The following is a 12,519-nucleotide window of genomic DNA, read 5'->3' on the forward strand; positions in this document are numbered from 1 at the left end:
ACGCCCATTAAAACCGAGCGTTTCTTGAGAGAGCCTCAAAACCAGGGCAGAAAATAGCCATATTCATTATGTTGTTTTTGAATGTAAAAACCACGCAAATGTCATAAGTTGACCTCAGACAACAGTATCAAAATTTTTTAAAAAGCCAGTTCATGACACCTTTAAATAATATTGGACTACATACACTGCCTTGTGGGATACCATTTTCCACTGTATATCTATTTGAATATTCTGTACCTGTGCCCAAGTACTGTTCCAATTCAAAGTTCACATCTAGCCAAGTCCAGTTTAAATCCCCGGATGTGTCCTTGATCCGCCCCTTTTATCGAGGATGCATCGAGAGGAGACTTGTGGACTTCCGACAGACCAGTATCCCAGAATGCATCTCGCACCAACAAGCAAACGTCAATAGCGGATGAGAAACCCCTCGTAATTTAAAAATACTACTGTTAATGTTTCACAAAATGTAGTTTTAAGACTTTTTCAGGCGAGAATGTACTTGTTTAAAGCTCAAATCTGTGGTTTATTTATAAAGAGAGCTCCTTTTTGAAAATTTGATCTGCCGTTTTCGGAGTTGTGAGATCCAGGCGATCAGTGGGCGCTCTCCCCGCCGAGAGAAGCCTTAATGCGGCTAGTCCTTCTGACATCTGCTGCTGGCTCTGATGTCTTCAGATATAATTCGTATTCTAGCGGGCGATCTTTGGTCTCATGAATCTATAATTTGTTCCCTGGCAAATCGTTTTGACTGAGGGCAAAGTGAAGTTTCATAACTTATATTTTTAGGCTATTAAACACATTAACTGACATTTAACAAAAATAGACTGGGTTGTGTTTTATGTCATAATTCATTTTATTACAGTGATAATCACACTTGTCTGAACCAAACATTAATGTTTTTTTTTTATGTAAACAAAAAGAGGCAGGGTTTTTAATATTTCGTTTTGTTATAAATATACATGCAATAGCATTGCCTGCACTACATTTTTTAATGAAAATGAAAAGAGGCAGAGTGGTGTTTTATCATATATTTCGTTTTATTGTAGCTTAAAATATACATATTTACTCTGAATAACACTATCAAGAAATTTGCTGCTGTTCCATTTGCAGAGTACCGGACTATTGTCCTCCCGACCTCGGGAGTTCGTTCTTCGGAGTTGAACATGGCAAGCCTGAATTAACGACCACGGGACGCAAGTCAGAAGTTCGCGTAGGCCTACTTGGTATAGAGAAACGTATATATTTTAGGCTACAATAAAACGAAATATGTCATAAAACACCACTGCCTCTTTTCATTTTTTTTTACAAAAAATCTTAAACATATTAGCCATACAAATGTCGTTCAGGCAGCTACATTCTCTTATAAATTTATAACAAAACAAAGTATAAAACACAACCCTCCCTCTTTTCGTTTAGATTAAAAAAAAATAATAGGCCTATATTAAACATTAATATATGGTTTAGGTAAGGTGACCAGATTTCTGAAATGGAAACCGGGGACATTTCCTATTTGAGTGGTCAAAATATCTCTAAAATCTAATTTGTTATCTTTTAATTTAAAAACGGGACAATATATTTTTAAATGTTTTTGTTTGCTTATTTGTTGATGTTGGCTCTCTATATTATTATTAACATTAATAATTATTATGATTTAGTTTGATTATTAGGATTTTTATGTAGATTTAAAACAATTCAACGCACAAAAAAATTTAAACAGTTAATAGTTGCCATTGTAAATAACAAGCAGTTCAAAACAATATTATAACATGATTTAACAAAAACACATTACAAAAATAAAACATAAATATGATAAATAAAACTATTTAACAAATATTTTAACATTTTATAATTGTATTTAATATTTTAATTTTCACAAGTTTATACTACTATATAAGTACTAAATAAAAAAAAACATTGTTTTACTTCAAATGTTGTATTAGGCTTGTGCTTAAAAATAACTCCTAAATTGGTTTTGTTTTGCATTTTAGGCTTATTTTAAGCAGAAATTATGTGTATTCTGGATGTGTTGCAAGTGACAAAACAATGCCGCACCCCGTTGAGACTGTTATTAAGCACATGCAAACAGTATTACTTTAATTGATGATAATGTCGCTCTGCTCTCGGTTACGTTCTTAGTAAAACCAAGTTCAGCTTATCATGCGGGGGTGTTGGGGGGCATTACTGATCGTTGCGTCCGTTGGTGCGAGATGCATTCTGGGATACCGGTCTGTCTGAAGTCTCCTCTTGATGCATCCTCGATAAAAGGGGCGGATCAAGGACACATCCGGGGATTTAAACTGGACTTGGCTAGATGTGAACTTTGAATTGGAACAGTACTTGGGCAGCGACTGATGACGTTTCACAAGTCCACGAGAACACAAGTACAGACAAGAACACATATTGAGAAACTTAAGTTTTTTACCAGACTGACCTAATAAAGTTAATCATTCCTTTCAGCTGTGCATCTCATTATCTCTTGTAGCCTATTTAGTTCTCCCTGTTTCAGTTTGAGTTTGTCTGGCCTCGTAAATACTTGATTCCTTCATCTTCGTTCTTGTGCATGCATTTTCTATAAGTTGTGAAAGCATGTGAATAGAAATTATATTATGTTTGGTAAACGCTTTACAAATTTGATTTTCAAACTTTAATCACACTGCTTATCACAAACTGCAGGCAATGAGCAAACAAGAAACATTCTTTTTTTCCCCAAAGGATTTCTTAAATGTCTGGTTGGTTTGCAACATAATTTTTATATCGTTCTAGATACTATAAGTCGTTTTCACTGGAAGTTTGGCGGCTGTGTACACTCTCTTGTCCAGTCACATTATTGTATACTAGGAGGTTACAGAGAGAAGAGGAAGACATTTTGCTTGTCGCGACTCTCTAATTGGTGGAAGTATTCTCAATTATTTTAGTAGTGGCGGGAAAGCGAGTTAAATGTCTGACAGACAGCCATCTTGATGAGAACTCAGTTCACTTTGCTGTTCCATATTGACTTGTTGTGTAAAGGCAACTCTTTACTTGATGCATTTGAATCCATGACCTTGGCGTCTCCTGTTTGAGCTACTGTATATAGTAGGACCTAACCCATTCACACTTTGTGCATGATTTCACCAACCGCCTACAGATCCACATTTAGTATTATCCAAAAAATATCTCTATCCACAATGAACATTAAAAGGAGAAAAAGTGTAATTTGGTGTGATTGATATCCTCGTCCTTTCCCAGGCTCTATCTCTATGGGGATTGAATGCTGGGATCCAAATAAGAATAATTCAGCCCACCAAACCTAAACAAGTTCCTCGAAATAATCATTCTTCATCCACAATATCTGCACTTGACATGGGAATCAGTGAAGAGGAGTGGGAAAGACTACAGAAGGTTCTGGACTGGTCCGGTCCAGATCAAGAAATCACTCAGTTGGATCAAAGCACAAGCCCAGTCCACTCAACATTCTCTATTGTGGGACTCAAGGAGAGTTACAAAGTGGGAGAAAAGATCTCCGTTACCATCACAGCCAGAGACCACAACAAGAACCTGAAAAGATATGGAGGAGATTTTTTCCAAGCAAAGCTATTCAATTCAAAGCTCAAGGTGCATTTATTTTATAGTATATTTTATGGTATAATTAATTGTTATAAAAAAAAAAACAGTTTACCAACATTTGTCATATTGAGTTTGATTTGCCTGTTAAGTGGTTTATTTACAAAATATTACTAATGCATATAATGTTTAGATTTATAAGCTTGCTTCACCTACAGACATTAGTTTTGTGCATTACACTTTAACCTTCTCCATTCTTCTTGAAGGCGAGTGTGTACGGGGAGGTTGTGGATCACCGTAATGGGACTTACTCTGTTGCTCTTCTTCTGCCCTGGGAAGGTCAGGCACAAGTTCATGTACGTCTAGAGCACTCCAGTGAGGTTGTGCAGATTCTTAAAAAATACAGGGAGTCCTCATTCCCACGCAGCCACTATAATGGCCACTATGAAGGGCCAGGACCCAATAAAACCAGGATCAGTGAAATAGTACAATGTAATCTGAAGTGGGGTGCAGATGGAAGTTGGAAGAAAGGCGACTGCTGCTGTGAGTATAAGGATGTAAAAACAGGGACGGTGTGGCAGTGTGAGAGACCGAAGAAACTTTCTTGTGACAACCTGGTTTATCATTCTTTCGGAGGTTTGGAAAGCCCATTAAATCATTTTGAGGAGCAACTTTTCACAAAGTAAGTGGGAAAGGATTCCAATTGAATTTCAAAAGAATTATAGAAATGTAAATTATTATTAAGTTTTAAAGTATTATTATTATTATTATTATTATTATTATTATTATTATGTCTAAGGAAAATATTATTATTTCACAGGAAATTAACAAATGTGACTATTACTGGAGACAAAGAAATAATAAATGTTCTTCCCAACACCACAACCATTGGTATGTTTACATATAATCCGTGTACATTTTGACCATTTCATTTCTATTTGGAAAGTTTTTTCTTTTCTTTTATACAAGCTACAAATGAGTATTCAGCTTTTTTGTTTATTGTTTAAATTGGTTTCAATATTCAGGGGGTGGCACTGAAAATCCCCAGCCCTGCGTCGTCAATCTCAATTCTAGTCAGAATATGAGTCTGATACTGCTCCATTGGGCTGTGATTATGAGGCGTGTTTCAACCAAACCAGGAAAGAAAATGCCTCTGCACTCAATTGGATAGACCTACAACCAATCAGAGCAACAGAGCGATGCATAGTTGTCAACAGAACTCAACTGCACGCATGCACGCACGCTGGAAGAAGTAGAAGAAGATGATGAGAGTAAACGATCTTTGCCTGTATTGTAAAAAATAATTTAAAGATACACAGAGTACTTATCAACTCGATCATCATTTTTGAGAGAAAAAGTAAAAGTGAATGCATATGAAAAGATTTGTTATTAAGCTCTTAGGTGCTAATAAATACCCGGTGGCAACCACCAAAGATTGTCCGATCAGAACAATTAAATGATGTCTGTATAGGAGGAGATAGAAACCACACCACTCATAGACTTCCAAAGTTGAACAGTTTAATTAAGTGTGGTTCTAAACAGAGAAACAACTATAATAAATTATAAATATACACACACACTGATAAAACATCAATATGCAAATTACAACCCCAAATCAGAAAAAGTTGGGACAGTATGGAAAACGCAAATAAAAAAAAGAAGTGATTTCTAAATTTACTTTGACTTGTATTTCATTGCAGACAATATGAACACAAAATATTTCATGTTTTTGTAACTTCATGTCATTTGTAAATATGCTTCCTTTCCTGTCATTCAGACCTGCAACACATTTCAAAAAAAGTTGGGACAGGAGCAATTTAGGGCTAGTAATAAGGTAAAATGGTTAAATAATAATTTGATTTGAAACAGGTGATGTCAACAGGTGATTGTAATTATGATTTGGTACAAAAGCAGCATCCAAGAAAGGTCTAATCCTTTAGGAGCAAAGATGGGCCGAGGATCGCCAGTTTGCCAACAAATGTGAGAAAATTATTGAAATGTTTAAAAACAATTTTCCTCAAAGAAAGATAGGAAGAGATTTGGATATTTCACTTTCAACAGTGCATAACATAATTAAAAGATTCAAGGAATCTGGAGGAATTTCAGTGCATAAAGGACAAGGGCGCAAGCCTAAGCTGAACAACCGTGATCTCCGATCCCTCAGGCGGCACTGCATCAAGAATCGTCATTCATCTATAAGCGATATCAGCACATGGGCTCAGGACTACTTTGGCAAACCTTTGTCAAGTACCACAATACGTAGTTACATCCACAAATGCCAGTTAAACTGTACTGTGCCAAAAGGAAGCCCTATGTTAACAGTGTCCAGAAGCGCAGTCGACTTATCTGGGCTCGGAGGCATCTGGGATGGACCATCACACAGTGGAAACGTGTACTGTGGTCAGATTAATCAGTATTTGAGGTATTTTTTGGGAGGAATGGACGCTGTGTGCTCCGGACCAAAGAAGAAAAGGATCATCCAGACTGTTACCAGGAACAAGTCCAAAAGCCAGGGTCTGTCATGGTATGGGGTTGTGTCAGTGCCCTTGGCAAAGGTAACTTGCACTTCTGTGAAGGCACCATTAATGCTGAAAAGTACATAGAGATTTTGGAGCAAAATATGCTGCCTTCAAGAAGACATCTTTTCCAGGGACGTCCATGCATATTTCAACAAGACAATGCAAAACCACATTCTGCACACATTACAAAGTCCTGACTGCGGAGGAAGAGGGTACGGGTACTTGACTGGCCAGCCTGCAGTCCCGACCTGTCTCCAATAGAGAATTTGTGGCGCATTTTGAAGCTCAAAATGCCACAACGAAGACCCCGTACTGTTGCCCACCTTAAGACTTGTTTGCAGGAAGAAGGGGACAAAATTACACCTGAAACACTTCATCACTTGGTGTCTTCAGTCCCTAAACGTCGTTTAAGTGTTGTGAAAAGGAATGGCAACATTACAAAGTGGTAAATGCTTTACTGCCCCAACTTTTTTTGAAATGTGTTGCAGGTCTGAATGACAGGAAAGGATGCATATTTACAAATGACATGAAGATGACCAGACAAAACATGAACTATTTTGTGTTCATATTGTCTGCAATGAAATACAGGTCAAAGTAAATTTAGAAATCACTTCTTTTTTTTTTGGCGTTTTTCATACTGTCCCAACTTTTTCTGATTTGGGGTTGTAATATAAACCGCAATTCGTATGACATCAGCATTAGAAATATGTCTATACAGCAATAATGGGATTAGCGATATTAACTCACGGACGTGTGATACGACAGACGCGATATGCACGTCTTAAAGACAAACTATGATCAAAATATAAACAATATAATAAACGTACTCTTTGATGCACGCACACATGTGATTAGTTAGTATTGCTGCATCGCAGATGCACTGGCATTATCATCACGTTCGTCTCGCGCTAGTAATAATAATGACGATCATAGCTTAAACTAAACTGCGTCAGCGTCCGGGTCCTTCGCACCTGCTGGGTGACTAACAATAGGCGAGTGACAGACACCTGACTAAATAATAACAACGAATGAACTATCGCACATATGAAATAACTGTATATGTATCTATATGTAAATGGCCTCAGTTTAGTACAGCATATATGAATAAGGTCGCCGTTTAGGATTAGAACGAATTCAACCCAAGTGCTCTTTGGTGACGTACATGATTACGTTACTTTTTATCATCTGTCCATCATTGTATAAAGTCCGCCCTGACAATTTCATAGGTCCGAACAGCTCTTGTTTGAGCATAGTTGTTCCACAACGGATCAAGTCCCAAGTCTAGACCGAACTTCCCGACCTCAAATGTCGTGGGCGGGGCTGGGGGGCACGGGGTTCGGCTGGCATCCAGGCTAGAAATGTCTCTTTGTTAATACTTGGGTATCAATATGTAACATTTTCAGGTGCAAAACATATTTTTATAAGTTTGGATAGATGCTGAATCGTACAAAATGGACGCATTTTCAACATTTAAATGTAAACATTATTATGTATTTACAGCTAAAGAAGCATATTTACTAGGGTTGTGCCCTATCATCGTCCATCATGATGGCTGACCGACATCACGATGGAGCGCCACCATCGTGATGCCACGCCCCCGTTGCCCACGCCAAGTCTGTTGTGAGTGCGACACACACTAATCCTCTTCTATAGTATTAGTTAAACTAAAAACTTAGCAGGGATTGCTCTGTAAATTGAATTGAGAATGTAACTAATGCATATATGATATTTTAAATACTGTAGTCTATGCCAGATATATAGCCTACATTTTGAAATCATTTGAGGCTGAAACATCCATAAGCATCCGTGTTTATTTAAGCACTTCCGTCAGTGAAACAACACACTACAGCCTATAAAACATTTAAACGATTTTCAGTAAATAATGGTAACCTCAAGAATATACGAAAATTAAATATTAGTTTAATTAGAAAAATATTTGATTCATACTATTTCCCCGCAAAGATATACCTCATATACCTCTCATATACCTCTCTGCGCTTTGAGAGGAATGTGGGACACAAGCTGGATAGACACCTTTTCGAATCTTTGTCTTCATGTTTTCTCCTTATGTTGGAAAAACAAAACTTGTTGTAAAAGGTCTGAAGAGCGGATTTTATCTTCGACAGGGTCAAGACATTTAGGCAATGTTTGATTATTCACTGCCAGATAAAACTAAACTAAAATCACCGGTGTGTGTGTGTGTGTGTGTGTGAAATGCACTATTCAAATAAACCAAACTTGACACACTTTACCAAGTTTAATAACAAGAACAAACTGTGTTAACCCTTAAATGCTTGACTGTTTTGCCAAACATTTTTACATATTAGGGTCTTTAGCGACCCAGATCTATATCTAACATGAATAGATCTATACCTGTCGCGATAATATATAACACTCCTGATATTAGAATAACAATTACAGAAGAATAAAATAAAACATATTTCGTTACCTTTTGGAGCTTGGAAGGGTTCAGTTTGAGCAGATGTTTTATACCATCATCACTGTCGTCGTCAGAACTCATTTCCCAGTACTACATTCAACATTTCCCTCATATTTGTGATCTCACACATATCCTCAAAACTCATTTTCAACGTCTTCAAAATAAATATTTTGATCACTGATGAGAGCTTCCTTCACCAGATCCACCATCAAGTGACAGTGACACTAATATTTGATTGCGTTCAGTACTGTCGCTGCAGTAAATCGCTGAGCCATTTCAAGTTTTGCAGATTATATATTATTGTTTCGTTTTCTGTCTGAGGTAAATATGAGTGAAACATCACTTCATCATTGTGTATCAGACATTGCCACCTTGTGGAATAAAGGTGAATTGCACTCATTTCGTCATTATAGATTAATTTATTATTGTGCAGATAAAAAAATGCGTACAATCTTGCACACCTCGGGTCGTTAGCAACCCTATACAATTTTGACAAAAAACTAGTGGAAAAACAGGCATTCAATTATAATTTTATTATTTTTTTCTTGTTGTATTGTTAAAAATGGATTGATTGAGGAATACTAAGAAGGTTGATGTCTAACTTTAAAAAAATGAATGAGGAGGAGGGTAGTGAATGATGTCTCGGGTCGCTAAAGACCCGACGTATGCATTTAAGGGTAAAATAAAATTTGAAGTAAAAAGGTATTTGTCCTACAGTGTTTTTTATACTTTACCACAGTAAAGGATGTGAATAGTTATAATAGACTTAATAATAAGCAAACGAAAGGAAGAAACGTTTATAATCCCCTGTGAACATGGGTGCGACGTGAGTGAAGATTTGGGAAAAGAAACGAGATGTCCATGTCCATTGGGATAAAATGGACTACTAGGCCTATTGTTAAAATTCATGGAAAATCGAGTGACCAGGTCCAGATCGCAAAACAGAATGAAAAAGTGCTATCTGACCATTATTTCCTTTCTAGGCTAAACAAAGCTTTGTGCTTCACTCCTGGGGTAATATTTACGGGAAACAGCATTCACATACAAAATACTGGGTTAGTTAAATAACGAAGTTCGACCATCGATATCATCGACCATCACAATGTTTTACTGTAAACATCGTCAACTGCCAGTTTAGGGGACATCACCCAACCCTAATATTTACATATCTTTTATATCATAAATATAGTTGTATAATTACCTTTTTACCATATTATAGATAAATTGTAAATCCCTTAATTCTAGCCCCAAATCCAAACATAATAGAGGATATAAAAATAATACAATTTAATGGATAGAAATGTGAAGGAAAATTACACTTTTAGTAACAATATAGCATTAAAAAGATATTTTGAGTTGCTAATCTCACTCCTGCCTCTAAACCTATATGATGAAGTGTGATGAAACGTTTGATATCACTGCCGTAAAAGTGTTTTAAAGCTTGTAGCAAGTGTCAGAACAATGTTATCATTTCACATGAAGCAGAAGAGCAAACTGTTTAGATGCGATTAATAAAAATATCATATGACAATTGAATATAGAATTAAAATATTAATGCCACAATTTTAATATTTTAATATTGATAAATAAGGATTTGTTCCATCTCCTCTCTGCTTCGATTAGTTTTCTTCTATTTTACAAATTTTCTTGCCGCAAACACGGATAGGAAGCTCACACTCAAACGCCTGTAAAACACGTCCAGTGCCATTATGCTTCTACTTCAAAAATACACCAGCCCTCACTGTATTGCATACTACAATACAAAACCCTAATACATAAATACGTTAGATTACTGTTGAAAATGGGCTGTAAATTAACAGCAGTTGCTTACTGTGAAAAATATTGCTCAGAATTCATTGTTTTCTACAGCACATTACTGTCTTCATGAAAAACAGTATGTTACTGTAAGAGTTTGGCCGTTTTTTTTACAGCAATTGTTTTACAGTGTAGATGTTGGCCAATATCTCGTTTTAGACAATACCTCCCCTAATGGATGTACAGTCCACTAATAATAATAATAATAATAATAATAATAATAATAATAAAAGTAACTCCCTTTTTTCATGATCCAAAGGTTGTAGTACATTCCTACTGGCCAGACTGACTTACTACAGGTGAAATTAACTGGAGTAAAGCTGGCTTGACATTGGACATTCGATATCCGCTGATTTAGGGGCCGTCTCTAAAGTTACATACAACATTGGTATACACGTTTCTAACTTCAATAGCATTTGAAGAGAATGGCTTACAGTCATAAAAACAACTGTAAAGTGTTCATCTAGGTGTCAGGTTTTATGCACACCTTTTAGATTTTTATTTTTTACATTTAATAAAATAAACTGTCAAATCACATGAAAATATGGATATTTATTTCACTAGGCTACTGTATGGGTTCATACACAAAATATGCTATTTAAATGTCATAACTGTTTCCCTCATCCGAATGTGGCTCTCTATTTGTCCGTCTAACCTTTTCTCCTGTGCCGCAATAGTGCTGTTCCTTCTGCTCCCGCAGGAGCTCAGTTTCCCTGGCTTATTTTTTCTACTGCCGCAGCAATGCTGCTCCCTCTGCTCTCGCAGGAGCTACGTTTCTCTGGCTAATTTCTCCACTGCCGCAGGAGTGCTGCTCCCTCTGCTCCCGCGGGAGCTCAGTTTCTCCAGCTAATTTTCTCCACTGCCGCAGCAGTGCTGTTCCCTCTGCTCCCGCAGGAGCCCAGTTTCTCTGGCTAATTTCTCCACAGCCACAGCAGTGCTTTTCCTTCCGCTCCCGCAGGAGCTCAGTTTCTCTGGCTAACCTTTTCTCCACTGCCGCAGCAGTGATGTTCCGTCCCAGAACCTTCCAATCCTACGTGACCACTTGGAGATGTTTAAAGCATTCCACTTCTCTTATAACATGCCGTTCGAATTTTCCCTCCTTTCAATCACCTCACTTTTTTCCTACCTTAATACTGTTAAGGGCCTCCAAGTTGGGTCCATTAAAGGCTACCTGAGCGGCGTACAATTTTTCCACAATTGATTTATGGCGCTCCCTCCCCTGAGAATTCATAAACCTCCCTCCTGATCGAAGGGATTCAGCGATCACAGCCCACCCACCCCGACAGCAGATAACCCATAATACTAGACGTTCTCACAAAATGTATCCATACCCTTTGTAAAGGTTTTCAGCCCCTCAGTGCAGCCCGCACACTCAAAATTGCTTGTTTTAGCTTTTTCGGGTTCTTAGGATGCTCACAGATTGCGATCACTTCCAAATTCGACCCTAACATCCACCCCACTATCTCGGACATATCAGTACTCGATGGCAAAACCATATCATACTTAATCGAACGAAGCAAGACAGGCCAAGCTTTCATGTATATTTCAACATCCCGTTTCAACAACCAAACTGTTCTTGCGTACCTCCAAATGAGGAAATCTCAGGCTAATCTCCTTCTGAACCCCTTTTCATAGACGCCTCCAACAAACCCATGACAAACCCAAATCCAAAAAACAGCTCAAATCTGTTCTCCAGCAATCAGGCACCTCAGCACAAAATTTTTCAAGTCACTCTTTTTGCATCGGGGCGGCAACAATAGCAGCAAAAAAAAAGCAGATTCAAGCTCTTGGAAGATGGTAGTCACACGCTTTCCGAAGCTAAATTAGGACCGACCTAACCTTTCTATCCTATCTCCTTTTCCATCTGGCGAGGCTTACCCATCCAATGCAGCGAGTCTTGATCTCCTGTTGGATGCTGCAATGGCTCTCCCGGAGACTATCCATCTTTTTCTTTTTCCCATCCAGCGAGGCTTACTCGTCCGATACCGTGAGTCTTGATCTCCTTTCGGACGCTGCAAGAGCTCTCCTGGTCAATGCTTAACCTTTTCTTTTCTCCGTCCAGCGAGGCTTCCTCATCCTCATTATTAAATCTCTGCTCCCCTTTCTTTCGACCGGTAGGGCTTTTCCCATCTGATACAGTGAGCCTTGGCCTCCCACATGTCGCAAGAGCCTTCCCGATTGGTCGTTCCAAAATAAGGTTGCTCC

General features: G+C 37.8%; 1 protein-coding gene across 1 annotated transcript in view; it reads left to right on the forward strand.

Annotated features, from left to right (window-relative positions):
• Nucleotides 1-331: 331 nt before the first annotated feature.
• The window catches only part of LOC307119574 (NXPE family member 3-like), a gene marked incomplete at both ends in the record, with an annotated part of 38,434 nt that continues 26,246 nt past the window's right edge, over nt 332-12,519 (forward strand). Inside the window, 5 exons of the mRNA XM_079805917.1 lie at nt 332-369; nt 1,108-1,207; nt 3,226-3,591; nt 3,807-4,222; nt 4,361-4,431. Of these exons, the coding sequence (XP_079662043.1) occupies nt 332-369; nt 1,108-1,207; nt 3,226-3,591; nt 3,807-4,222; nt 4,361-4,431 (991 nt within the window). The remainder of the gene's footprint in view (nt 370-1,107; nt 1,208-3,225; nt 3,592-3,806; nt 4,223-4,360; nt 4,432-12,519) is intronic.

This window comes from Gobio gobio, assembly GCF_949357685.1.
Source record: "Gobio gobio genome assembly, chromosome: 23".
NCBI classification, from domain to species: Eukaryota; Metazoa; Chordata; class Actinopteri; order Cypriniformes; family Gobionidae; genus Gobio; species Gobio gobio.